Source organism: Mustela putorius, unplaced genomic scaffold (assembly GCF_011764305.1).
Source record: "Mustela putorius furo isolate JIRA1106 unplaced genomic scaffold, ASM1176430v1.1 tig00003875_pilon_pilon_pilon, whole genome shotgun sequence".
Taxonomy (NCBI): Eukaryota; Metazoa; Chordata; class Mammalia; order Carnivora; family Mustelidae; genus Mustela; species Mustela putorius.
In genome coordinates, this window is record NW_025422026.1 from 1874296 (window position 1) to 1901550 (window position 27255).

Below are 27255 nucleotides of genomic sequence, written 5' to 3' on the forward strand. Positions count from 1 at the left end.
GCTGGGAAGGCAGCATCCAAACCCACAAGGCAAGCCTGACCCCTGTGTCTTAGACGGCAGAGGAGCCATGGGTGGCCGCCAGGTGCTGAGAGCCATCTCACAAATGCTCTTTCTTTAGGAACGGCCTTGGTCCCGTGAAAGAAGGGGAGGCCCAGTACGCTGTGGTCCACTGCACGGGGTACATCAAGGCGTGGCCTCCGGCAGGTAAGTGGGAGCCGCGCACTCATCCCAAGGGAGGTGGGCGCTCTCGGCACCTTACCCTGCTTTCCTGCTAGGGACGTCTTCCTATGGAGAGAGGCAGAAAGCTCTTCTTTGTGGTAAGAACATAACGATCTTCGTAATTGGAAAAAATCGTGCTTCTTGAAGTGAAGGTTTCTGGAAAGCAATCGTGCAGGGGTGGTGGGAGCCTCGGCTGTTTCTGAGTTCTGTCACCTGGAGCCCGGGGTGAAGTCACGGTGGCATTTTCAGACGGTACCTCCGACACGCACTGAGAGGGTTCAGACAGACAGACGGACCGCGGCAGGGTCTGCTGAGGGTGTGGAGCCCTCCTGGCAGCCCTCAGACGGGGGGGGGGTGGGATGGAAAATAGCACAGCCGCTTAGGGAACCGGGTGGCCGGTCGTCACAGCGTTAGGCATCGGCCCTGTGACGGGGGAGACCCACTCCCAGGTGAGCTCAGGAGAACCCGAAGCATTTGTCCACCGAGACACGTGCACACGAACGTTCACAGCCACGTTCACGGCCAGAATGTGGAAGAAACCCAGACATGCTCGCCCGCTGACGAATGGAGAAGTAGAAAATGAAGTATCCGCACGACACAGTGTTATTCAGCCCGTCGAGGAAGCAAGGGCCGGACCCGTGCTGCTACGTTGGTGAGCCTGGAAAACGTCACGCTGAGCCTGGAAGAGAAGCCAGATAACAGGCAACACGTGATCCGATTCCGATTATGCGCCGTATCCAGACGAGACGGGCCCTTCCTGACGAAAGTAGTTCCGTGGTTTCCGGGTGCCGGGGGAATGACGGGTCGAGGTACAGTGTGTTTCGTCAGGGTGACACAGGGGTTCTGGAATCAGGTGACACGGAGGTTCTGGAATCAGGTGACGCGGAGGTTCTGGAATCAGGTGACGCGGAGGTTCTGGGATCAGGTGACGCGGAGGTTCTGGGATCAGGTAGGGGTGATGGGCACAGGACTGCGCACGGCTTCGTGGGTACTGCAAGGACAGTGTCACTCGGCTTTCCTGTTCCCCCTCCTCCTGCGTCACCTGCGGCTCTGCTCCCGGGCGGTTCATTTACCCGTGGGCCTCGTCACCCTGCGCACTGTTAGCGTTAATACTCAGAATACACAGAAGTATATTAGCTCAATTAAGAGTAATAAAAATAAAGTTTCTTTTACCTGAATCTCTTCTTTCTCTGACATTCTCCCTTCCTCTCTGTGGATCCGTGTTTCTAACCCGCATTGTCTTCTTCTTCCTGGAGAGCCTCTTGTAACATTTCTTGCAGGACAGCTCTGCTGGTGATGAGTTCTCTCTGTTTCTGTTTTGCACAGAAAGTCATTTTTGTCCCCCTCACTCGTGAAGGATAATTTCACTGGATATTGGTGGTGCAGATTTTCCTCCAATACTTTAAATATTGTCTCTTCTTAGGGCGTCTGGACGGCTCAGGCAAGTGTCTGATGCTTCTTCTTGGCTCAGGTCTCAGTCTCATGGTCGTGAGTTTGAGCCCCACATTGGGCTCCTGCGGGGCGTGGAGCCTGCTAAATGAATGAATGAATGAATATTCTCTCTCCTTGTCTCCATGGTTTCTGATGAGAAGTCCACAGAACTCTTATCCTTGTGTTTCCACAGGTGGTGTGGGACTTTTTGTTTGTTTTTGTTTTGTTTTGTTTTAATTTTCTGGCTTCTTTCAAGATTTTTTCTTTGTCTTTGGTTTTCTGCAAAAAACCTCAGTTGTTCCACAATGTGCCTCAGTACTTCATTTTGTTTTGCTTTTTGGTTATTTCTACTTCTTGGTCATGTCTGAGTTTCCTGCATCTGCGGTTTGATGTCATTAATTTTGAAAGATTCTCAGACACTATTTCTTCAAAGTCCTTTGGTTCGATTCTCTTTCTTTTCTTTTTGGTATTGCGAATGTCCAGGCATTACATTGTTTGAAATGGTGCTACAAGTTGGGGGGTATTGTGTCTGGATTTTTTCTCTCTGTTTTTGTCTCTTTGCATTTTATTTTTGGGACCTTCAATCGACACGTCTTCAAGCTCACTGAGTCTTTCTTGCAGCATCCAGTCTACGGATGACTCTATCAAAGGCAGCCCCCATTTCTGCAGTGTTCGTTGTTTCTAACATTTCCTTCTGTTTTCCTCCTGGAGTTTCCTTCCCTCTGCTTGCGTTACCTCTGTGTTTGCGATCGTCTGTTCTCCCAGTAGAGCCCTTATCGTATGAATTACAGTTATTTTAAATTGCCCGTCTAGTAATTTCAAGGTCTGTGTCATTCGTATCTGAGTCTGGTAATGATGCTTACTTTGTCTCCTCGGGCTGCGTTTTTTCTTGCCTTTAAGCACACCTTGTAAATCTGTGCTGAGATCCAGATGTGACGTGTCGGGTAATAGTGGCTGAGGTATACAGGTCGTAGTGCACAGTTTAATTTAATTTTTCTAGAAGTTGGCCATGTTTAATGTTGGCTGTGTGTACATATACACACATACACACAGCTTGACATAAATACATAAAGTATATATATTTCTTTATTTATGTACTTTTTATTTATATGTCTTCTCCTACGTAAACCATAATGTACAAAATTGTCAGGGTGCTGCTTGCCCGAGGGCCCCAGCTCGACTCAAGACAGGAACTCATAAAGCTGCACTGCCCCAGTGTTCAGAGCCCGGACCTCTGCTCTGTAGATCTAGAAACGGTCATGACGATGCTCTAGAACTGGTCAGCCCCAGCTGTGGGGGAGCCCTCAGAAGCTGACATCTTTCCCAGGCGCGGTCCTGCCATGCCGTGGGGTTACCTGGTCCCTGACGCTCCTGTCTGTGGTTCAGGGAACCTGCGAGCTTCTGTGCTATTTGTGAGACCAGACATGTCTCAGAGGGTACGGACAGCCAGGAGAGAGACTCCCACAGCTGTGCAGCTCACGAGCATGCGTGATGGCCACGTATGTGCCTGTTTCTGAGCAAGGCTGTCCGGCTCCAGACGTGGGCCTGTCCCTCGGGGGGCCCAGAGATGTGTGGCTGGGGTGGGAAGAGGGCAGCCCCTACACAGATGACCACTGCCGAGTGTGGTGAAACCACAAGCTCTGGGGACAGAGGTGGGACCCGCACCCCAAGTGACCCCAGGGTCAGAGGAGTTTCCTGGACAAGGCTTGTCCCTGAGTGGGTCGGTACCACCAAATCTGGCTCTGGGGAGCCTGTCTGGTTCTTAATGTCTTCCTCTTCGGAAGTCGTTAATCATTCTCATCATACCAGGCGAATCCCTCATCCTGTTTCTGGCCACAGAGTACTCTCCTTCTGACCACTTTGTCTGGGCTCCAGACCTAGGGTATCATGAGAAATGCCACGATCGTCATGTGTCTAACTCAGAAGGTCCTTGTGGAAGGAGCAGAAGAGATGAGTCCAAGACCCAGGGTGCGGGCCCATGGCTGCCCCTGGAGCCTGCACAGATGACCCCACGCGGGCCTTCCTGAAGTCGTATGAGGTCCGTCCCCACGAGCGTTCGGCATGGTCAGGGTGATGGCGCAGCAGGACTTAGCATGATGTCTTCAGCGACCGCCTGTACTTGTGCCAAGTAAGAAAGGGTTGAAGGAGCCAGGGTGTTTGTCTTGGAGAAAGCAAGGCATGACTTCTGTCTTGAAGTATTTGAGGGGGTGTCCTATGAAGGAGGAATGAATCTTACTTAGGATAGTTCCAGAAGGCACAGTTGGGACCAGAGGAAAGTTACCAAAAGGCAGATTTTAACTCAGTTGGAAGAAATGAGCAAAGGTTCTGAACAGGGTATTAAAAACACGGATAAATGTAAACACATACACACACTAAGCGGATGGGAAGTCGTTAGCTCCCTGTTAGAGCTACAAATCGAGATGATTGGTTACGGTCTTCCCTTCGTCCCGTCCTATCAAATGGCCAAAAGAAAAAAGGACAGAATACACAGCATTGGTAAGAGTCAGAGAACCGGACGCCGTGATGTGCTGCTGGTGCAGATACTATAAATCAGCGCAGACCTGTAGACTCATTCGCTGGCATTACCAAGTGCTTGAAGATGTCCATTCCCCAGTGGACAGGACTGCTTTTGTAGGAATTCAGTCCGGGAAATTAATCCGAGAAGTTTAAGCTTTATGTGTTACGTATACATTCATCTATTCTCTGTTATCTGTTATATATATGTTTCGGCATAATTTATAATCATAAAAGTATTCAGTTAGTCTAAATTTCGGGGACGGAGAGTTGGTTGAAGGCAGCACGGAGCGTCTGATGGGATACGTGACCACAGACTAGACTTTGCTGTCAAAGGATACTTAAGGAGGAAGCAGAGTGCTAAGACGTGTGAACAAGAATGGCAGGTTATGCAGCAGAAGCAGATCCCAGGTTTACCTTTGTTGGAAGTGAGTAGTGCGTAACCCGGTGTTACTCTTCTGGGCGTCGGGTTCCTTCCTTGTCTCCTCTCTTCGCTCCTGCATTTGCCTGGCTTTTATGGGATGTTCATAATCACAAAAAAATGATGTTTTTGTTTTTTTTTAAGATTTTATTTATTTGACAGAGAGAGATCACAAGTAGGCAGAGAGGCAGGCAGAGAGGGGGGGGACACAGGCTCTTTGCTGAGCAGAGAGTCTGATGCAGAATTTGATCCCAGGACCCTGGGATCATGACCCAAGCTGAAAGCAGAGGCTTAACCCACTGAGCCACCAAGGCGCCCCCAAAAATGATGTTTTAAAGAAGTCAGTCCGGAGACGCCTGGGTGGCTCAGCCGGCTAAGCCCCGGCTCTTGCTTTCGGCTCAAGTCATGATATCAGGGTCGTGAGATCGAGCCCCATGTTGGGCGCCATGCTCAGCGGGGAGTCTGCTTGGGATTCTCTCGCCTTCTGTGCCTCCCCGTGCTTACACTCTCTCTTAAAAAGAAGAATAAGAGGAAGAAGAAGCAGCCCATCTGAATTTTCTAAAGCACGTTCCAGACGGTTGGATTAAGTGGCTTGCACTGAATTCAGAAATTACGTCTTTTTTGTTTGCATTTTGGTTTTGTTTTGTTGTTGTATTTCACTGCTGTGCGTCTACAAGGGAGAAGGTTCTGGAACAGAAGCCTGTATCCACACGGGATGATTACAGCCTGCCTCGGGGATGCTCAGCTGATGCCGCTTTTTCTGCGGCGGAGGATACGCGGGCCCTTGCTGGAAACCACACTCTCAGCACGTATGACACTTGGCGCTTCCCGCGGAGATCTCTCTAGATGCCGCACTGCTTGCATTTCCCACCCCAGTGCTGAGCTCAGACCTGGCTTGGAGCCTCAGACCTGGCTGTATTTCTGAAAGACTGGACAGACGGACGGAGGGTGGGTGGACGGATGGAAGGAAGAAAGAGGAGAAGGGAAGACGGAAACAGAATAGTCGGCCGACGGGGGTGGATATGGGAAAGAATCTCGTGCCAGAATTTCCAAAGGCGCTTGTACAATCCACTTTCCCAGAAGCCTTTTAAGCTGGAAGAGAGTCATGGGGCCACAACGAGGTGGCTGCGGTGAGGTCATTGGCACGCTCACCCCGGGGGTAAGGTCATGGGACTGGAGCAGTGACTCCCCCCCGACTTGCATGGGGCACTGTGAATGTTCTGGAGCCTTGCTGCCCCTGCTCGCCCCAAGCGCCTTACTTACAAACGTGGTTAGAAAGGCTGAAGTTCTAGGTGCCCATGTTGCTGAAGATCTATTGGCAGGGGCCCTTGGACTTCTCCAGAGGGGAGCAGAAGAGGCAGACCTCGTGCAGCAGACCAGGGCCTCGGGAAAGAGTCCCAGACGACCCACACGCGGCCCGTGGGCCTCCTCCCCGGCCGGCTGGCAGAGCACTTGGACCTCTGCCTGGGGCCCACCGACACCACCGTGCCTTCCCGTGGGTCCCGAGCCCCATCTGTGACACGGTGGCCTCCCCGGTGCCCCTCGCTGTGCTGCGTACTAAGTGTTTGGGGTGCGACAGGGAGAAGGAGCGGGCTTCCCAAACAGTCCCCTCTGCTTCTGCACCTGCTTCGTGTCTAGCCTGCCGTGGCCCGCAGGCTCAGACGCTGAGGAGGTTCACCTCTCGTGAGGCGTGCTCGGAGCCCAAGGAAATGCCGACGTTGGGAAGATGACATTTTTTGCCCCAGCTGGTGTCATTGCCCTGCTGCCTTGAGTTTCAGACGGACGTCCGGCCTTGAGCCAGAGGCCACCTGCCTGTAGGCCTGTCTTCAGGGACTGTGCTCCGACCGGCTTGCTTCACCCCCAACGATCTGGGGCGGGGGGAGACTGGGGGGGATCTCTGCACATGAGGCCACGCGTCCACCCAGGGGACCCACGGTCCAACCCAGGGGAAGGGGGCACTGACTGGATCCGGCCCCTCCCACGGGCCGTGCCATGGGGGGGTGCTCCATGGCTGGTGCCGCTCATGCTCTAGGCTCCCTCTGCTGCAAGGCTGTCGGTGAGCCTCAGGCACAGCGCACCAGGGGCCTGAGGGGTTTGTGGGTTTGCGTCAGCATCTGCTGTGGCCAGGCCAGCACTGACCCCTCACCTGACAGCCCAGCCCGGCCACGAGCTCGTCCCCAATGGCCCTGCCCTTCTCACACGTCTCTTGCGGGACACAGCGCATGTGTGTGTGACTTGCCTTCATTTGAAAATCTCCGAAAGCTGTTTCGTCTGAATGGAGGCCCCCGACCCGCCAGGTGGTAGCTGCACCCTTGCTCTCTTTGACCCTTGGCCATCCTGTTCTGTCTGTGGTGCCCGCACACCTCCGTGCCCCCGGGGACCAGCTCCTGCTCCAGCGGGCGAGCCGAGGTCTGGTCGGACAGCACAGCCAGGAGAGCCCAAGCAGCAGCTGCAGATGTCGTCCGGCTCCTCGCTCCTGGGCCGGGCACAGCCGCTGCTCTGCGTCCTTCAGTGACGGTGCTCGAGGTCCCGCCACAGGCCAGGCGCTTTGCGAGGTCCTGGGGACCCTGGGGCTGGCTCGTCTGGCACAGGTCCTGCCCTGGTAGCTCACAGGCCAGGGGAGGGGACAGGCAGGCACGCAGGTACTGGCAGAACCTGGCGTCGGGGGTCAGCAGGGGGGCACAGGTAGCGAGGCTCCCGTCCGCTGGGAGCGACACAGTCGCCTTCTCTCTCCTCCTCACGGTGGCCAGCCCTCATGGAGAGCCCCACAGGCAAGGAGGGGGTAACACCAGAGCTGAAATGCAGGCAGGACGGAGATGTAGGAATTTCCTAATTGAAAAAAATATTTTGCAGGCACAGGGCTAGTGTGGGTGGGGGTCTGGGGTTTGAATAATGACCACAGCTCCCTTGGTGACTACTCGCTGCCTGCTGGGCTCTAGGAGTGGCCTCTATGTGCTGATGCTCTTTAATTTTTACGAGAACCCTGAGGAAGTGCTGGCTGTTACCGTGCCTGTCAGAGGAGACCCTGAAGACCCGCGTGGTGCCGTCATGAGCCCCGGTCCCAGCCGCAAGCCGGACGGCTGTGCTGTGAGACCAGGCCTTCCTGATGCTCTCACCACAGTGCTCTGCTCACTGCCAGCAGGAGGGGACCTGGGCTGGCCGCCCTGGGTGGCTCACCGGAGCTGGTGAGGGAGAGGGTTGAGTCCAATCCGGGCGTTGGGGCCTCATGGGCCAGGCAGGGAGTGTGGACTCTGCTGTGCAGTGCACGGAACGTCACTGAAGGCCACTGAAGGTTCCTGCAGATCAGTCTGCACGTTGGAGTGAAGTGGGAGGAGGAGACTCACCCAGGGAGAAATCGTACCCAAATCAGGCCGTGCCTTGCAGAGGGAGCGGATGCGGGAAGTGGGAAAAGCAGGTGTGGGCTGCGAGTGCGGCTGGCAGGGTTCGGGTCCACGATGGATTCCAGAGGCCCCGTGCCGAGGGGTGCACGAGACTGCCTCCCCTCACCGGTGCGAATGGGCGTGGAGACAACCTGGGCTCTAGATGCGGAGCGCAGAGATCAGCTGTATGGGCGTCATCGTACGTCATCAGTGTTTCCAGAAGTTGGTCACCCACACTAGGTCGGCCCCGTCGGCTCAGCCTCATCTCTGGACCGCGTTCCCTCCGCCCTCTTGTCTCCCTCCCTGCTGGCCTGACCCTGCGGTCTCTCGCAGCAGGAGCGAGAGGGTACGCCATGCCCAGCTCCTGCCCCATCTGCACCGACCTCCCTGGGGCCTCCCCGCGGCTTCCCCGTGACTGCCCCGGGAGCTCCTGGGTCGTGGGACTCCCTCTCCGGAGAGGCCTGAGACGGGCTTTTGTTTTCCTTTTCTGGCAGTCTGCTTCTCCGTTCTCCCGCTGCGCCGTTTGTAGGTTGTCTTGAGTGTATCCCTGGAATTGAGGACTTTCACTCACATGGCGTCCAGGGTTGGGCTGTTTTCATTCCTCTCCGCTGGTGCTGCGCGGGCCCTCGCGCTCGCACAGTGCGGTCTTTCCTTCCCACGGGGACGTTTGTCTGCACGGCCCCAGGCTGCTTCTCTGCCCGCTCCGCTCACGCCCGCGGCCGCCTCAATCCCCCGTCGGCTCCCCTCCGGCTCACGTTGGTCAGAAACCTTTTCTTCCAAGTTCCCGGGGAGTTTCTCCGTCCGAATCCTCTACGTATGATGCCTGTTAAGTTTGTAAAACTCCGCAATGGTACGTTTCACATGAACTCAGCGCTTGCTGAACTAAGGCTGTGACCTTTTCGTAACTGTCGTGTCCTCTTGCGTCATGCAGGGTCATTGAGTTTGGGGGTTTCCCACTCCGTCTCCCCTTTTTCACATGCTGGTGTTTTCCCGCGTGGCTCGCCCTCCAGAGGCCGCTGTATGGTTGCCCGTTGCAAGGCCTGGGAATGCTTCCGTCACTGGCCATGCAGGTTCCAGTTCAATCTGTCAGGCCCTGGCAAGGGCAAAAGAGGAATGCTTCCCTTTCCTATTACCCGACCAAGGGTCCGTTTGCACCCAAGGACAGAGGTGGGGGCAGGAGATGACTGAGGTCACATAGGGCCCTGGTCAGACACACTGGCTTGCAGCCGCCATGCTGCCTTCTGTGGGTTCAAGCCTGGCTCTCCCTCGTGATTTGCCCCCGCTCTGCACTAATCTCCAGCCACCATAGCTCAAAGCACATGGGTTGGCCTTCCTGGGGCCCTTCCGCACACTCCCGCTGTCCTTTCCCTTCAGACACAGGGGCTCGTGTCTTGGTCCACTCTTCCCTCAGTCCGGTCCTGCCCTAACCACGGACTCCCAGATTTCCTCACGCTTGCGAGTCAGCTTAGGGCAACCCGCCTGGTTTCCAGTACTGACATAGATTCTTCTAGCTCAGTCCCTGGTCACTTCCACTGTCATTTGTGAGGTTCAGGTAGTTACTCAAATGGTCTCTGTTCTTTTGATCTCCAGAGCTCTGCTTTACAAAGTGAGGGGACCCATTTCTTTAGATTCACCAGCAGGAATGCACAAGGGCAACATACCTGCAGGTCAGCGTCTCCCAAAATAGCTTTGGAGCTTGCACATCCCCAGAGATGCACCATGAAGCAAAGATCCTGTGCTCAGTGATGTGGGAAACTTCACGTTCTGTTTTCCCTTCCTGGAGAAGCATACTGAATGCTCTGTGTAGGCCCGAGTGATGAAACTTCGTTATCTTTGTTGAAACCATGCTTCCCAAATGTATTTGGCCAGAGAAACCTTCTTTTTTTCCCTAAAACTTATTACTATTCCTCAGAGAGTATCTTGGAAGCCTGTTATGAGCAAGTGGCCCGAAGCACTTGCAGAGGGGGTTGTTTTCTTCCCTGTGTCTGGCACAGGGCACAGATATGTCTTAATTCATGTGAAGATGTCAGTCCAGGAGAGACTCCGTCCAGTGTTACTGAAGAACAGGCCAACTTCCCATGAGTGTCTGCACAGGGTTCGCGCAAGCCCGGGTAAGAGATGAACACACATTTCTGGCCAATGCCGGGGTTTTATCCCAAACAGCGGTTTCCAGTTACACACTTGTTTTGCATGACTCAGGATTTATTCAAACCTGGTGTTAGTGCAGCGAGTTTCCAAAGGAAAGGTGATTGAACGTGGGGCAAAATGAGCTTGTGACACTGATTAGGGAATGACAGGAATCTGTTAAAATGGCTGGAATTATCCCGTTCCTATTAAAACCCACTTGGATAAATGTTGTGGCTCCTGCCAGGAACCGTTCCCTCCTGACACCATTTCCTGGCGGCTCTGGCATCCCGCTGAGCAGCCCAGCACTAATACTAACCACATGGCACCATGGAGATCTGGCTCTCTGTGTCCCCCTGGCAGCCGGTGAGCTCCTTGAGAGAAGGCGCCGGGTCTCATGCTGAATCTCAGGGCAGCCCGGCCACGGCCACGGAGGAGGAGCTCACAAAGTGTAACAAACATGACAGAGGGCATGGATGAACTTGGACCTGGCCTTTGGACCCACAGAATGCCAGAGCCACAGAGAACCTCGCACGTCACCTCGGGCCAGCCCCTCCTGCGTGCGGAGGTAGAACCAGAGTCCCACAAGACTCTGTCTCCGTGGACCCCAGCATCCCTCCCCCGCCCTCGACCCCAGAGGAAGCCTGTAGCCAAGCAGAGGCTATCTCTTTTGAAGAGTGCTGAGGACGGCACCGTCCACGTCCCAGGGCAAGCAGGAGCTGGATGTACCGATTTCCAGGTGCTGGGCACCGTGCTCCGTGCTGGTGGACGTGTTCTCACCCAGTGCACTGCAGCTCCATTTCACAGATGGCGACTGTCCTTAGTCCTAGTTCCTGAACCGCTGGGAGGCTGGAGGCTCTGCAGTCAGCTCGCAGGAGAGTCAGGATGCCGAGTTGAGGCTCCCATCCTCCAGTACTGGGGCCCCTCATCACCGTCGAGCCACTCTCTTCCCAACGACTTATCTTCTGGGGTGCCTGGCTGGCTCAGTCGGTAGACCACGCGGCTCCTGACCTCAGGGTCATGAGTTCGAGCCCCACGATGGGCATGGAGCCTACTTTAAACATAAACAAACAGACCCACCAAAGATGTGTCTTCTGTGACGTTGGTATCAGCCACGAAAACCACGTTTCCCTGAAGCATCTTTCCTGGAACCAGTTTGGCTTCTTGGGGCACTCACTGGGAAACCTCCACAGCAGCCTGTTGTCTAAGACCCTGTCACCACCACTTCAAATATGAAGACAATTTGCGCCTCCCTGTATCGGGGGGCCTGGGGTAACCCGCAGAGTCAGCTGCTGTGTTCTGAGACGTGCTCTCCAAAGGATACACGGGCCTTCTTTTGCTCCTTGCTTAGGCCAAGGGCCATTTTCTAAGAGGCCCCATGGGGCCAGTACGCTGTAGGGAGACACCGGAAGGGGATCTCAGCCAACCTGTAGCGGAAAATTACTGTATTCTGTCAAAAGTCTTTGCCCTTCCTGTTGTCCGGGAAGACGCCTCCTTGGATGAGCTGCGCCCCCTGAGCCAATCTGGAGGTGTGCTTTCGCAGACAGGGATCAACGGCGGGGAGCCTTCTGAGCTTTTCTGAAAAGGGGCTTGAAATTGGATAGAGGCGGTGCTTTGGTGGGGTGTGGACTCGGCCATAGTGTAGCCCATGGCTGGGGGAGGTGGGGTGGGAGGGGGTGGGGAGAGCACCATGATGGGACAGGCGTGTGGAGGCAGCCCTGGGGGTGGAGGACGAAGGCCCGTGGGAGGAAGGAGCAGCCCTACTGGGGCAGTGGTCCCCGTGATGAAGGTGCCCTGGACGCAGCCAGGTCTCAGGGCCTGCAAGAGGCAGGTGGCCGCGGGCTTGGCTTGCGAAGAACACGTCTTCCAAGGGCCGAGTGGAAGGGGCTCATCTGGGAGCCAGTTAGTTTGAGAAAGGGGAGCAGGGGCGAGTGGGGTCTGGTGTTCATGGCGGCAGACGGAGCAGAAAGCAGTGAGACACTGGGGAAGGTGAGGGGCACGGGCAGAACCGGCGCGGGGCGGCCTGAGGGGCAGGCGGAGGGGAGCGGTGGGACTGGGGGTGCCAGCCAGCGACCAGCGAGCCCAGTGCTGTTGGGGTGGTGGGGGGAGCAGCACAGCCCCCAGCGGGACTGAGGCCGGGCGTGCCTTCTGCACCGGTGCGAGGTGTTGGATTCTAGAAGGTAGCTAGTGGGGTGCCTCGTTGTGTCTGTGAGAGCTGAAAGTCACCGTGAGGTCCTGCCGTCAAGGTGGGGAGCGCGAGAGGCTCAGTGTTCTTTGGCTTCCCTTGGAAAACAGCCCACTGCATTCCACTGAAACCCTCCCCCCTGCAAGGAAGGTGACCGGGCCTCAGTCCCACAGTGGGCGGGGTCACAGCCCCCTCCTCCCCTCAGTGAAGCTGAGGCCTAGAGAGGGGCTGCTGATGTGCCCCCGTCCCTTTCTCCCAATGTCCCCCCTGCACCTCCCTGTAGCCTGAGTGGCTCGGCCCTTGCTGGCTAGCCTTTCATTTGCAGATCATGATTTATTGGAAACAAAGCTGTAGCTTCTGAGTCCAAGTATAAACAGAAGATACTCATTTACGACTGTCTTTTTAGACAAAAAATGATGCATGTAAATTGTCAAGATTTAGGAGCAGCTCATTTGGAAAGCAGTATTGCAGTTCTGCCAGTTGTTTTAGAATTAAACATCTAGCACCATGGGGTGCATTTTCTCTCAGTGTGGGGGGGTCAAGGGGTAGAGTTCTAACGTCTGGATCTAAGTACACCATGTGCACGGTCCTGGCATGTGGGAGAACAAGGCACCACCTCAGAAGACTTTCAGAGTATGCACAGCCCCCCTTTTCAAGTACCAGATGGCATGTGCTGGCCTTTATTTTTATCCTGGTGTCTTTATTTTCTTAAGATAACTACGATAAAACTAACCCATCTCCATTAAGGAAATATAAAAGGTCTATAAAATCTTTGAAAACACAGTAAAATTCACCCACAAACCCATTTTTTTAAATCTTTAAAAGGTTATGAACTAAAAATAAGTCTCCCTTCCTGCCCAGGTCCCATCCTGAAGAACCAACTGATAACATCCCAGTGCTTCTTATTCTGTGTGTGTGTGTGTGTGTGTGTGTGTGTGTGTGTGTATACAGTTGAAGCTCATGTATGTTTTATTACATAGCCTGTTTTTAAACTTATCATGGGTATCATAAATATGTTTCCAAGGTAGGACATGTAGTGCTACTTCCTTCTCTAAAGTGGCTGCACAGTAGCTCATCGCCATTCCTCAGATGGGAGCACTGACGTGGTTTTTAGGTTGGGGCTCCTGCAGGGGATTCTTCAGTGAATGTCTTTGTGCACATTCTTGACCCACGAGTGCTGGTGTGTGTGCCGGGTCACCTCAGCATTGGAATAATAAAGCTATAAGTCCTTTTTCATAGAAACTGCCATATTTACCCTACAAGGCAAGATGGGAGTGTGTCTGTCCACATTCCCACCGACAATGATTCCATTGTTTTGTAAGTTTTGCCAGTCTGATAGTGTAGGGGGGAAAGGATGTATTTCAAATTGGATTTTTTTTCTTAGCAAGGTTGAACGTCTTTCCCTGGGTATGTTGACTCTCTGTATTCCCCTGCAAGTTGCTTGTTCATGGTGTATGCCCATTTTCCTGTCAGGTGGTGTGTTTTTTTCATTTATTTAGAGGAGGTCTTTATAATGTTATGAATATTAAACCTTTGTTTATTGTATGTTGCAAGTATTTTCTTCTAGCCTGACATTTAGTTCCTGATTTTGTTGTATTGTTTTTTGCTGCATGGAGTGAATGAGGGACACAGAACATGGTCTCATCTTTCCCTGCTGGTTCCAAGCTCTTGTGACAGACTTCCAGGGCTGGATACAATTCAGCAATGTCTTCAGGGCTTTTCAGCCCACTGCTACCCCCTGATGGTGTTGTTTCATTGGTGGTTGCTTTAGTTTGTTTCTTTTTGCTCTCTGTAGGATTTGCTGTTGTCAAGTCCATCAGCTGGTGGCTGACACTTGTTTCTTCCCATGTGCCTTTTTTTATCCTGTCTCCAGCTGATCACAAATTGCAAGTTCTCATCCTTCATGGCCTAAACAACGACACACCCCATGTGCTAGCATCCTGCATTAAAGGGAATAAAACAGGCGATGGATTAGGCCCTGGCAGCCTGTTTCGAGAGCAGAGTACGCACACTGTAGTGAATGGTCTCGGGACATCTGTGAGGGAAGCACAGAAACCTCGTTCTGGTTGCTAAGATGATAGTGAGAACTTTCCAGATGGATGAGGCGTGTGTAGGTTTTTGCCTTACATGCGAGACCCCTGATGGCACGGGTGCTCAGAGCCCAGACGTCGGTGTAACCACACCAGAGTCACCATGACACCACGTGAAACCTCCTCCCCCCCCCCCCCGGTGCCATCCAGAGCCATCCGTCCCCAGGGCCTGCCAGTCCCACCAGACAGACACACCCAATGCTCGCCAGTCCTTGTCGATAAAGCCTTCCCCAGGGTTCCACCAACCTCCCAGGCACCTTATTGGCATCCTGTCATGGTTACTATTACAGCTGGTTTGCATCTGTTTTCCCTGCTTCTGCGGTGCACCTGGAGGGCAAGGACCATGTCGTGCGCATTTCTGCGGTATATAAACTGCGGGCACGGGGCTTAGAGCATAGGAGGGAGCTGGCGAGTATTTGGTACCTAAGTCTCTCTTTGCATCTCCTGATCACGCACCCTGCAGCACCAATCTGGGAGGCTCCCAGATTTGCCAATATCACTGTTTAACATTTTTATTTAATCATTATTGTTGAAAGAATGTATGCAACTTTATAACAAAACACTAAGTAAGAAAACAGAAATGGCAAATTGGTTTGTTTTATGGCCCATTCTGATAAACTATTTTGGGTCTGCTTCTCTAATGAGTGGGGAAAAGCCCATGCTCAATTCGTGATGCTTGTGAGGGACACAGGAGGGCACTGTCTCAGCTCATGTGCAGCGTCTGTGTCATGGCTGACCCACTAGGAAGGGCAAAAGCAGACACAGAGTACCCATGGAAGGCACTATAGGCTGAACGATGTTTTCCCAAAATTCATAGATTGAAGTCCTAAGCCCCAATATTTCAGAATTTGACCTCTTTGGATATAGAGTCCTTGCAGATGTAATTAGTTAAGTGAAAAAGAGGTCATACTGAAACATGCTGGGTTCCTGATCCCGTATAACTGGTATCCTTATAAAAGGGCAAATCAACTATTGGTATAAAGGAATCAATCCTGAGTAACTTCTGGTGAAGGATAGAGATCAAATGAAACCCTAATTACAAACTATTTTGTAATTAGCAACCATGGCCCCACAACATCTCAAGACTTGGGGCACATGGCTAAAACAGGGTTTAAAGAGAGCTGTGTCTCGAAATGCTTTCATTATTAAATGTGGGAAAATTAGGAATTTAACTTAAAAATTGGGAATTTAATTTATGCAAGTAGAATTTATTTGACCTATGAGCAAGGAAAAGAAAACAAAGTGTCATGTGCAGACTAAGAAGATGCAGTTAATGAAGAAGGAAAAATGAAAAAATCTTATTTGGAAACAAAAGTATTGCCCTAATGATGCATAGTTCTTCATGAAGACTTGTAAAGGAGGAAACCTCTGACAATCTAATTCTAATTTTAAAAAAAGAAGAAGAAAAATAAATGCATGTTAAGAATGAAGAGATTTTTTCAGAGAATATGTAAAAACTCAGGAACAAACTATGGATAATTGAGATTTATGCATGTTAAGATTTTTAGGAAGAAACTAATTTCCGGGAAAATATGTAACCAGATTTGAATAAAGAAAAGAAAAAAAATAAAAGGTAGATTAAAAAAATTGTAAAAACTGGCAAAGAATTGCTCTCTACGGGGTACCAGGCCTGGAGGTTTTATGGGCAAATTATTTAAACACTTGCAGAGTAGAGGAAGATATGGAAAGTGTGCTTTGTTTGTTCAAGTTAGTACTACTTTGGTACAAAAACTGCTAAGAGTATATTGAAAAAAAAAAAAAAAAACCAAAACTGTGAACTGAATTTCATTTGTCAGTGTAAGACACTAAATACAAGTGTTAGCAAACCAAATGAATGGTTTCACATAATGATTGCAAGACTAAGTGGCTTAACATTAGAAAATCTGTTAATGTAATTAATTAACCAAAGGAGAAAGCCTGTGTGACAAAAATTCATTTCAGTTAGTAAACTTTAAACATAAATATCTTTATAAACTAATAATAGAACTGGATTTCCTTAACAGAGACAGAAGGAATGCTGGAGCCACCCATCAGCACCTGACGGAATGGGGACCGTTGGTCGTTGGTTGGGTCGGGTCTCCGCTGGGGGCAGGGGGAGGGGTAAGGCTCGCTCTCACACTCACGCACCAACACTGTGTCACTTCTACCCACGGCCGTAAAGCCATAAAGAGGAGGGAAGGAAGAGAGGAAAGAACAGGACGATGAAGTTACCATTTCATGAACAGTTTGCAGATGATGCGACGATCTCTCTGAAAAACCGGATCCAATCCGTGGAAGGTCTTCCCGGAGACTAAGAGCCATTTAGAAATTAAAAGAAGAAAATGAAGAAGAAAGAAAGAAAAGAAAAAAAAAATCACAATATGAAACATACCCTTTTGGAGAGCAATGTTGCAGCATATGTGTTAAAAATATTAACATGAGGGGTACCTGGGTGGCTCTGTCTGGGTGTCGTTAAGTGTCTGCCTTCAGCTCAGGTCATGATCCCAGGGTCCTGGGATCCAGCCCCGCATTGGGCTCCCTGCACAGCGGGAGGCCTGCTTCTCCCTCTGCTGCTGCTCCCCCTGCTTGTGCGTGTGCTCTCTCTTTAAAACAAACAAATATATATATATAAACTTGAAATATATAAGAGCGCTTGAACTGCAGAATAATGTTGAGGGGCACGTGGGAGCCATTTATCTGGAGCATCAGGCATGGTCTTTGATACGAAGCTTTAACATTACAGACATTTTAGTTCATGCCAAGCCCGTGTGCAGATTTGCTACCATTTCAGTAATTGTGCCACTGACATTTCTTTCAAGTGAAAGTTAATTCTGAAATTCATATGGGCCAATAAATATAAAAATAGCCAACAAAATCCTGATAAGCAGAGTACTGAGGAAAAATTGCCATACCAAACCTGAAAATGTGTATGTTAAAGCCTGAATAATTAAAATGTGATAAATTGAACTTAAAAGTCAAATTATTGAACCAAAGACCTACAAGAGACCCAAGTCTCTTTAGAAATGTGCTGTGTGATGAAGGAAGCATTTCAGTTAGTGGGAAAAGGAAAAAATTAGTCAGCAGTACATCATTTGAGGACAGCTGACTAATCGTTTGGGAAAACATGAAGTCAAACATATCAAAATAAATTTCAGATTTATTAAAGATAAATATGAAACTTTGAAACTACTCCTTGAAAATGTGGGTGAATATTTTCCATAACTGTAGGGTAGAGGTCATTTCAGAGAATGAACCCCAAAGGCAGGAACCAGAGAGTAAAAACAGTTTGGATTCTATGTACTTTAATCATATTCTATATAAAAACAAACAGAGAAAATACTTTATAGGAAACACACTTAGTAAGAAACTTGCCTGGGACCCATATATTCTTACTATGTAAGGAGAGTTTCAAAATTCGTGAGGGAAAAACCCCAGACAGATCTTTTGTACAGCAAATGCCTTCCCAGGCTGTCCATAAAGGAACAAATGGAAAACAAGTCTGAATTGGGTGAAATAAAAGAAAGGCAAATATAACGGATAGTCAGGTACCATATATGTTCTTCAAACCAGCGATTTCCCTTCCAGGAATTTGATAAGAAGGAAGCCCTCGTTACGTTCAGAGACTTTTCTGGAAGGATGTGTATGGTTGCACTACTGAGGCGAGCAGTGAGCTGGGGCACCACGTGTGGAGAACCATAGAAATGGGTCGGATGAAGGACGGTGCATCCGTAGGAAGAAAACGTGAAAGACAGATGTTCGAACACATTGAAAGATTTTCCCAGCAAGTTCTACAGTTTCCAAAGCAGGTTACAAAACAATATAAGGGGGGAAAAAAGCATCTCATTATATATATAGACACACAGTAAAGGGCATAAAGAGTATTAACATAATTAAAGTTAATTTTAACACTTTTCTTTTATTTTTCTAATTTCAACACTTACTCCAGAAAGACTGGACAGATGTATACCAAAATGTTGCCTTTGGTATACATATTTTTTTCTTTTAAGATTTTATTTATTTATTTGACAGAGATCACAAGTAGGCAGAGAAGCAGGCAGAAAGAGAGGGGGAAGCAGGCTCCCTGCTGAGCAGAGAGCCTGTTGCGGGGCTCGATCCCAGGGTCCTGGGATCATGACCTGAGCCAAAGGCAGGGGCTTTAACCCACTGAGCCACCCAGGAGCCTCTATATGTGTGTGTGTGTGTGTGTGTGTGTGTGTGTGTGTGTGTATATATATATATTTTTTTTTGATGGGACTTTGGAATAGCTTCTTACTCCCTTCAATGCCACCTCTTTTTTTCCCCCAAATCATTTTTTAACCAGTTTTGTTGAGATATAATGAACACATCTTCAAATCTTCAGTAAACCTGAACTTCCTTAAAGGACCGAGTTCTTTACATGCCTCCATCACCCACTTTGAGCGTTTCGTTATTTGGATTTTGGTGCACCAAGATAGTTTTGCAGCTGTCAACAAAATTAGTTTTAGGATACTTCTGTCACCGCAATAAGGAACTCCATACACAACGATGGCTAGTCCCCTTCCTCCCCAAGTTCTAGGCACTTGCTTTCCATATCTATGGGCGGGCATCGTCTGGACATTTCCTATAGACTCATGGGGTGTGTGATCTTTCGTGTCTGCCTTTTTTCCCTCCCTGCAATGCTGTCAAGGTTCTCCCATGCTGTAGCACGAGTCACACTCCCTATTTGTGACTGGAGACCATTCCATTGTATGGAGTTACCCATTTTGCTCATCCACTCATCAGTGGGTTTTAGATGTTAGGGTTGTTTCCACTTTGGGGGGCTATTGTGAATAGAGCTGCCGTGAGCATTCCTGTACAGGTTTTGTGTGGGCAGATGTTTTTATTTCTCTTGGATGTACCACTTGGGGTGGAATGGCTGGGTCATATGGTGGGCCAGTGGTTAGCCTCATGACGGAGCTGCCAGACTGTTTTCCAGAGCCCTGGCGCCATTTTACATTCCTGCCAGTGATGTACGGAGCTCCAATTTCTCCACGTCTTTACCAACACTTGTTATTGCATGTTTTTCCTGTTGGAGTCATCGTCAGAGGTGTGAGGTGGTATCTCACTGTGGTTTTGATTTGCATTTCTTAGTGATTCATGATGCTGAGCATCTTTCCATGTGCTTATTAGTCATCTGTGTATCTTTTTTGGAGTAACATTCAGATCCTTTGCTCATTTTTACTTGGGAATATCTGTCTTTTTATTGCTGGGGCCTAAGTCAAAACTGTGTTTAGAGATCATGTATTACTTGAGAGTACTACACAAAGGATGCTTGAAAAATAAAGGAAATCCAGACATCCAGCTGATAACCTAAAGATCGCCAGGTACCACCCAGCCAGAGGCGGTGGGTCGGAATGGAGTGTGATCCTCATTCTTTCCTCCTGCTGACACCCGTGCCCACCCCTTCTTCCCGCCACTCCTCTGCAGCTGCCTTCCACGTTCCCCAGCACTTAGATCTGGGCAGCGGCTCGCCAGGGGTGTGTCGAGGCCACCTAGACAGACATGTCCTCTAGCCTCATCCCATTCCTGGAGAAGTGGAGCCCAGTGTCCTGAGAGACACTGTGAGGTGTTGGGCAGCATGGAAGGCGCTTACCTCCCTACAACTGTCATAACCAACTGCAGATGCTCAAAACCTTGCACCGTGAGCGACCGGATGCCAGGCCCTACTGCCCAGAGCAGAAGACTCTTTCCTGACCAAAGAACACGGAGTATTGTTGTAACCAAGTCCCACCCACCCACAGCACTGGTTTTCTTTTCTTTTTTTTTTAAAATACTTTGTTTTTAAGTCATCTCTACATCCAACATGGGGCTCGAACTCACAACCCTGATATCAAGAGTTGCAGGCAGCCCCGACAGAGGCAGCCAGATGACCCCATCAAGCACTAGTTATCAGTGCTGAGTAACCATCACCCATTTCTCCTTTTAGCCCCTGTAAAGGAAGTATTTCCATAACCGGAAATGCCCCCTTACACCTCTTCCTGAGATTTCCTTTGTAGCTCGATTTACAAATTTTGCAATTGTGTAAATGAGTCATGGGCATCTCATCTTCCTTGAGCTCCTCTGCCCCGTGCACAGATACCCAGGCGCCGGTCCCCAGGAAGTTATCGGAGGCGTCAGGCAGAGAGGGGAGCCAGGCAGGAGTGGGCACCGGCTAATTCACTCACTTCCTTGCAGACCTCGAGTGGGCCTTGTGGATCTGCATTTTGGGTTCACAGATGAACATCCGGGATGCTCTTGCCCCTTTGCTGCCCACCTTGGGCATGTCGCTGACGCTGGCTTTTCTCATTCCAGGAATGACTATCCCCGAGGAGGACGCTGAGGTGGGGCAGGGCAGCAAGTACTGCCTCGTGGCCATCGGAAGACTCCAGGTGAGGGCGAGGGCACGGTTCTCTGCAGGGCCAGAGAGGGGCTTGCGATTCCAGGGAGCAGGTGCATGTGGCTCTGCCCACTCTGACCCCCGGGTGCCCAGTGTTCTCTGGCTTCTGGTCCCTGTCTGCACAGGGGTGAGGCTGGATCTGGGAGAGCACAGGGAAACAGGTGGTGAACCATGGAGTCCTTGCTATAGAGGGCCCCACTCAGTCCAGCCACAGCAGAGTCAGCCTCTGCTCCCAGGGCAGTGGGCTGATCACCTTGAACGCTTCCCCAAGGTCCTCAAGATGAAGCACTAAGTCCTCTCCAGCCTCATCCCTCCCGTCCCCCTCGTGCTTGATTCCCACGCTCCTGTAAGCCTTTTCCGCAGACCCACAGGCTCCTCCCCCGCCTGTGGGCCCTGCGGGCTGTTTCAGCTCCCTGCGGGCTGTTTCAGCTGTCTGCTGTTCCCCGTTCCCTTTCTTCCCCCCACCCCACCCTTCACTCGTATTTATGCCTCCTCCAAGGTCTCGCTGGGGGGACGCCTTTATCCACGTCGTCAAAATCAGTCGTTCCCTCTTCCCTGCACTTCCTGCAATGAGCTCACCCGTTGGCTTTCCTTCCTTATAGCCCGTCTTCTTAGCGGAGGGTGTGCCCCTTCCCTGGAAGCTCTCCTCTCAAAAGCCACGTGGGAAACGTGACTTTTTAATCTCGTGAAAATGAAATGTGCCGCATCATGTCGGTGCAGCCCACGGGCTCGGTGTCTGGCGCACACGGTAGCCACTCAGTGGGCTGGACCCCTCCGCGTTTGCCCTGTGGCCCCGCCAGCCCTTCCCCTGCCGGTGGTGTGTGCCCAGAGCACGCTAGCCTGTCGTGCTTTTGGATCCTAGTTCCTTCCACCCTCAGACAAATGAATAAGAGGTTTCATTAGCATGTGATAAGCATGGCTTATTCCGTCCGTACAGGTGGGTGAAGTGCATTCGCTCTGCAAATGTCTGCTTTGCGATTTCGTTGACCAGTTCCTCAGGCTCCTCAGTAAGGGGACAGTGGGAGGAGGGAAGGGTGTTAGCGTCCCCAAGCACCAGCAACGTGCCAGGCGTTGTGCCGGGGTTTGGTGTGCAGAATCTCACCCCACCCTCTGAGATACACGGTTTGGATTCCCACTGCCTAATAAGGACACGGGCCCCCCGCAGTGCAAAGCAGCGCATGGTGGCTGTTAGTGGGAGGTGTGGCCAGTGCGCTTTGAACACTGGGGCTCGGATCTGTGACAGACACCACGTGGATTCTTCCCATCCTCTCTCGTGCCCCCCCGTCTCTGTCTCCATCAGAAGCATCTCAGTGTGGCTGTCCCCTTTCCAGGTGACCAGCTCTCCCGTGTGCATGGACATGACTGGGATGTCAGTGCCCACGGAGTTCTTATCTCGGCATAACTCCGACGGGATCATCACGTTCGTGGACCCGAGATGCATCAGCGTAATCGGCTACCAACCCCAGGTAGGCGGTTCTCAGCCCATGGCAGTCGGCTAGAGGTTTAGCTTCACTTGAGATGCACTTGTCTCATATGTGCGAGAGCCAGCGGGTGACAGCGGATGGCACACGGCGTAAAAATCCAGCTTGCTGCCTGGAGACAGCTCTGTCCTTCCAAGGCAAGAAAGGCGTTAACTCTTACCATCAACTCTTCCGTTTTCTCCTAACCTTTCCTCCCGTCTCTCTGGTTGTTCACAAACCAGAGTTAAGATGCTTCGTGGGAATCGCTGAACTTAGATGAACAGCAGACGGGACATCTCCTTCTTGCAAACCTCAAAAACGAGATTAATGTGAAGGGCTCTGGAACGTCTTGAAAGATGTTCACTCATTTTTGCCTAATCCCTTGTTTCTCACATGTGTTTGGAACTTGCGTCTAGGGGTATAGTTTCAGATCTCTGTTCCGGACCTTTTTCTTTTTTTTTTAGTCAGCATCATAAGAAACACCAGAAGGCAGGAGAAATTAATCTAAATTAAAATAAACCAAAGAGAAGTGCACCTGGGTGGCTCAGTGGGTTAAGCTTCTGCCTTCGGCTGTCATGATTTCAGGGTCCTGGGATCAAGTCCCACGTCGGACTCTCTGCTGGGTGGGGAGTCTGCTTCTCCCTCTGCCCGCCACTCCCCCTGCCGTGTGTGCGCACGCACTCACTCTCTCTCTTTCTCTGTCAGATAAAAACCTAAAATCTTAAAAAAATAATAAACCACAGAGAACATCACCATATGTGCTGTGAGAGCTTTCAGCAGGCCCCGGGGCTGAGGACAGGTAGCCAGAGGGGACATTTGGAAGATAATCGAAGGAAGGTTAATATGTGTGGAATATTGGGTGATTGAATAGAACAATTATTTATTTATTTATTTATTTTTAGGTGTCATATGGAATGTTAAGGTTTTGGAGGATGTTCTTTTTTTTGAGATACACACTTTGGAGACGGGTGTCCTACTGTCTCCTTCTTCCAAATGATTCAGAAAGAGGTTTTTCAGTGTGTCTGTAGATACAAAAGATTTTTCATTTGTGTACACCTCCGTGGCTTTCATTTACATATATTCTTATTCACACACATCCGAAAGATAGTCAAATGCAGAGGCGACCATCTAGGGATGGGATATTCAGGGTTTTTCATATGATCCTTTCAGCTTTTACATAGATTCAAATTTCTCCCAAAATAAAAAAAAATAAAAAATAAAACCTTTAAAAAAAGAAAGAAAGGAAGGAAAAGATCTCTGTTCTGAGGAACAAAGCTGGGACACGTTGACGTGGGCACTTCAAGAACACGTATTATCTGAGAGCTAGAAACAGTCCAGGGGCGCCCTGCTGGCTCTGTCCGAAGAGTGTGCAGCTCTTGATGTCAGGGTGGTGAGTTCAAGCCCCGTGTTGGGTTAGAGACTACTTAAATAAATAAACTTTCAATAAAGAAGAGGCCTAGAGACAGTCCAACTTGAAATAGGGAACCCTGCGAGTAATTGTACATCTCGAGTTTGATGCAAACTTGAGATTGTTGGAAGGAGTGAGGGGGACACGGGTTCCAAAGTCGCCGTCGCCTCGGCCGGTGCTGCTTCCAGATTCGTTTATGCAGCAGCACCCCCGAGCGTCAAGACGCTCCTTGGTGCGCAGACAAGACCTGCTGCCCACGTCCGTGTCCGCCCCCGTGGAAGCTGTCGGGGGTTTGGGTTCTGGCCAACAAGGTCATTTTTCTCCTTGGCTGCCTGAGACTCATCCACGGGACCCCTTTCCCATCCCCCGCGTGGAGCCCTGCGACGGTTTATCTGAGTCTGGCTGGTTTTTGTTCTGGGCTCGTGCCAGGTGCTCTGAGTAAGAAGCGGGTGATGGTCAGTGCGGTTACCGTGGGGTCCCAGCACCTGTCCGTCCCCGAGAGCGTCCGTGGCCGCATTTCAGCAACTGCAGGCCTGTCTGTCCTCGTGCTAGTGTTTGCGTCCTTGTGTTTATTATAGTACGTTTGTTGCGGTTTGCCTCTCGAAGGCAAATGGAAACGAAATCACCCTCCGGCGGTGCTGGTCCAGGGCCCTGGCGAGATCGGAGTGGGCGGGAGCGCCCAGGACGGCAGGCGGGCATCGAAGCCAGCCCCTCACCGCCCCAGGGACATCCTGCGCGCTGGGGGACCGAGGGACGTGGGGCGAAGGGGGTCCAAGGACGCGGCCGTCCAATGGCAACGCATCCGCCGAGGGAATCACGGCGTCTCATGGCTTGTCTCTTTCTTCAGGATCTTCTAGGGAAGGACATTCTGGAATTCTGCCACTCCGAGGACCAGAGCCACCTGCGCGAGAGCTTTCAGCAGGTACCGCCAGCGCTTGCCGACGGCTACTGCGACACCAGGCAGGCTGCAGGGGGCTACCCTAGGCTTCGGTCAGGGGCCTGGCTGCCAGGACTCCCAGTTGAGGGGGAGGGGGGACCCACTGGGAAGCTGTGCCTGTGTCCAAAGGGCAGATGATGGGGAGGTCAGGGGTGTGGGGAGGAAGCAGGGAGAGTCTCCCAGGGGAAGGAACTGGGGACAGGAGGAGCCCGCCCCTGACAGAGCATTCCAGATGGGTGCCCGGCCCCCAGAGAGGCGGAAGAATGTGGCCTATTGGGGACTCGCATGTAGCCCCTTGGTCTGGAGTGACACTTGCCACCAGTCATGGGGGGACCCATGGTAGAGGCTGCTGAGCCCCCCGGAGGGGCAGACGCTCTCCCCTCGTCGTTTCCGGGAGGGCTCCGCCGAGGACCGTGAGCTGAGCAGTGGGTCTGAGACAGCGCGGGTACACGGGGAGCAGGTGTGGGAACCCCGAGAACAGAGGCGCCGTGGGGAGCTGGGGACGGTCCAGGGAGGAGAGGACAGGTGGGGCGCAGCCTGAGGTGACCCCTGTAGGCTTGGTGGCACTCGGGGTGGACAGCGAAGGGGAGCTGGGAGGGAGACCGCCTGTCACTGAGTCGTTCAGTGTCACCCCGTCTCCACCGTGATGCCCGGCGCTGAGCACGTGCTCTGTGTTGTGCTTGCGCCCCACAGACACCTGTGTGCGTCCCGCGGGCTTGTCCTGGGTGGGGGGACGTTGCCACTGCGTCTCAGGAGAGAAAGCGGAGCCTCGGGGACGTAGGAGTGCCTAAGACCACACGGTGGGCGCGTGAGGACCGGGAGTCTGAGGGCCTGTCGCCTCCTGGGCCCACACTCGGCCGTGACGGCAGAGAACGAGTTCCTCCTCTGAGACCTTGGGGGGCTCACAGGAGCCCAGGAAAGAGAGGACTCGGCTGTGTTCTAGGACGCGGGCCTTGGAGATCGGTTCTAGGAGGGACTAATAGTCTCTCAGGCGTCTGATGGGACAGGCCCTCGCTGGCAGCTCCCCTCGACATCTGCTCCATTCACGTCCCGTGTTGGGGATCTCGGAGCCCCCGCCTGCCCCTTGGGTTCGGTCCTTGCCTGCCTTCTCTCCCCTTCTCCGGGGACAGCACAGACGGGCACTGACGTTCCGCTCCTGCCACGCCTGCTCCGAGCACCCGCGGCCTCCAGAGGCTTGCCCGTCCCGTCCATGTCTCCCTGCTCCCCCCGTACCCCCTACTTCCGCGGGCCCAGAGCTGAGACCCAGTTGGCCCCCTCCTCTGGTCTCGCTGCCCCCGTGCAGCCCTCACGTCCTCTTCCCCCCAAAAGGCATGTGCTGCCGGCCCCTTCTCCCTGTGCTCCTTCCCACCAACCTTGACCAGGCCGCCCCCTCTCATCTTCAACAGCGCGGCGGTGTCCTTGCCGGGCTCCCTACTTGGCTCCTGCCCACCCCACGTGATTTGGGAGACACAAATTCAGCTCTGCCACATCTTTGCGTAAACGTGCCCACGGCTTCCCAGTGCCCCTGGAATCTGATCCAAGCTTTGTACCACGGCTGCCAGTCCAAGGTGACCCTTGCTGCACATGTGTTACCCACACTCGTTCGTGGCTCATGGTCACGTGGGTCTTCTGGGGCCTTGAGCACATCATGCTATTTCCCACCTCAGGGCCTTTGCACATGTTCCTGTGGACTAGAATGCGGTCCCCTCACTCTTCCCAGGACCGATGTCTTCTTATTGATCAGGTTTTAACTCCAGCCCTCTCAGAGTTGCCGTCAATGGCCATGCTAGTGAAGAAAGCCCTCACCCACCTTCTCAGCCTCCTGTTCTCCCTGCAGAACAGTTCCAGCTGGTAATTGTTTCTCCGCTGATTTCCCTTTCCCCCCATCCTGTCTACTGACACATCAGCTCCCTGCGGACAGGTCCCACGTCTGGTACCCACGCCGCATGTGCTCGTGGGTGAGCGGCCCGGGATAACGCAGTCTAAGTGGACGGCGACTTTCATTCTGGAACAGTGTGAACAGAGAACCGTGAAGCACGGCCAGAATGCGTCCTTCATGCCTTGTCTTTGCCAGTGCGTGGAGATTTTACTACGTGGTGGCCTGGGTCGGCTTCCCTCTTCTGGGTCTGTGGGAACGAAGCTCTGGCAATGAGCATCCTTCCGCGGCCAGCGACCAGGCAGAACTCTGGTCCACACGGTCTCAGGTGGTCCTCTGCGCTCACCATCCATTGTCAGCCCCACTCTTCACGGTGGACGGTGGGATGCAGAGAGTTTCAGTCACCTGCCCAGAGACCCTCAGCAGGGCATTAACAGAGCGAGGGCCGGAGCTGCCCGCTTCTAGCATGTTCTCCCGTCGCCATGCACACAGGCCTCTGCGTTGGACTGCACAGCGATGCCAGCAGAAGCTGGGTGGTTCTAGACAGAAACAGGAGGAAGGTTACCCCCGATCCCGCGGCACCGGCTCACAGACCTCTCACCCCAGGGCGCGGCCAGCCCGCGGCAGGCGGGACATGGAGCCGGAGCCGCGCCTGAGAACCAGGGGCCCCGTGGTCACAGCGCTCAGCGGGCGGGGGCCAGGCAGCCACAGAGACATCCTGGAGCACCAGCCTCAGCCCCTCGTGTGTGTTCTTTGGGCCCCAGCCACTGGGGGACGAATGTTGATAGAGGGAAGTGGCTTGTTTTTGCAGAAGCGCCGAAGGAGCTGTGTCAACCC

General features: G+C 52.2%; 1 protein-coding gene across 6 annotated transcripts in view; it reads left to right on the forward strand.

The window, feature by feature from the left end:
- Positions 1 to 27255, forward strand: part of ARNT2 (aryl hydrocarbon receptor nuclear translocator 2) — a 141525-nt gene that overhangs the window by 83120 nt on the left and 31150 nt on the right. For all 6 annotated transcript variants that reach the window (XM_045067138.1, XM_045067139.1, XM_045067137.1 and 3 more), the window contains exons 8-11: positions 119 to 204; positions 20653 to 20729; positions 22069 to 22203; positions 24453 to 24527. In XM_045067138.1, the coding sequence (XP_044923073.1) occupies positions 119 to 204; positions 20653 to 20729; positions 22069 to 22203; positions 24453 to 24527 (373 nt within the window). The remainder of the gene's footprint in view (positions 1 to 118; positions 205 to 20652; positions 20730 to 22068; positions 22204 to 24452; positions 24528 to 27255) is intronic.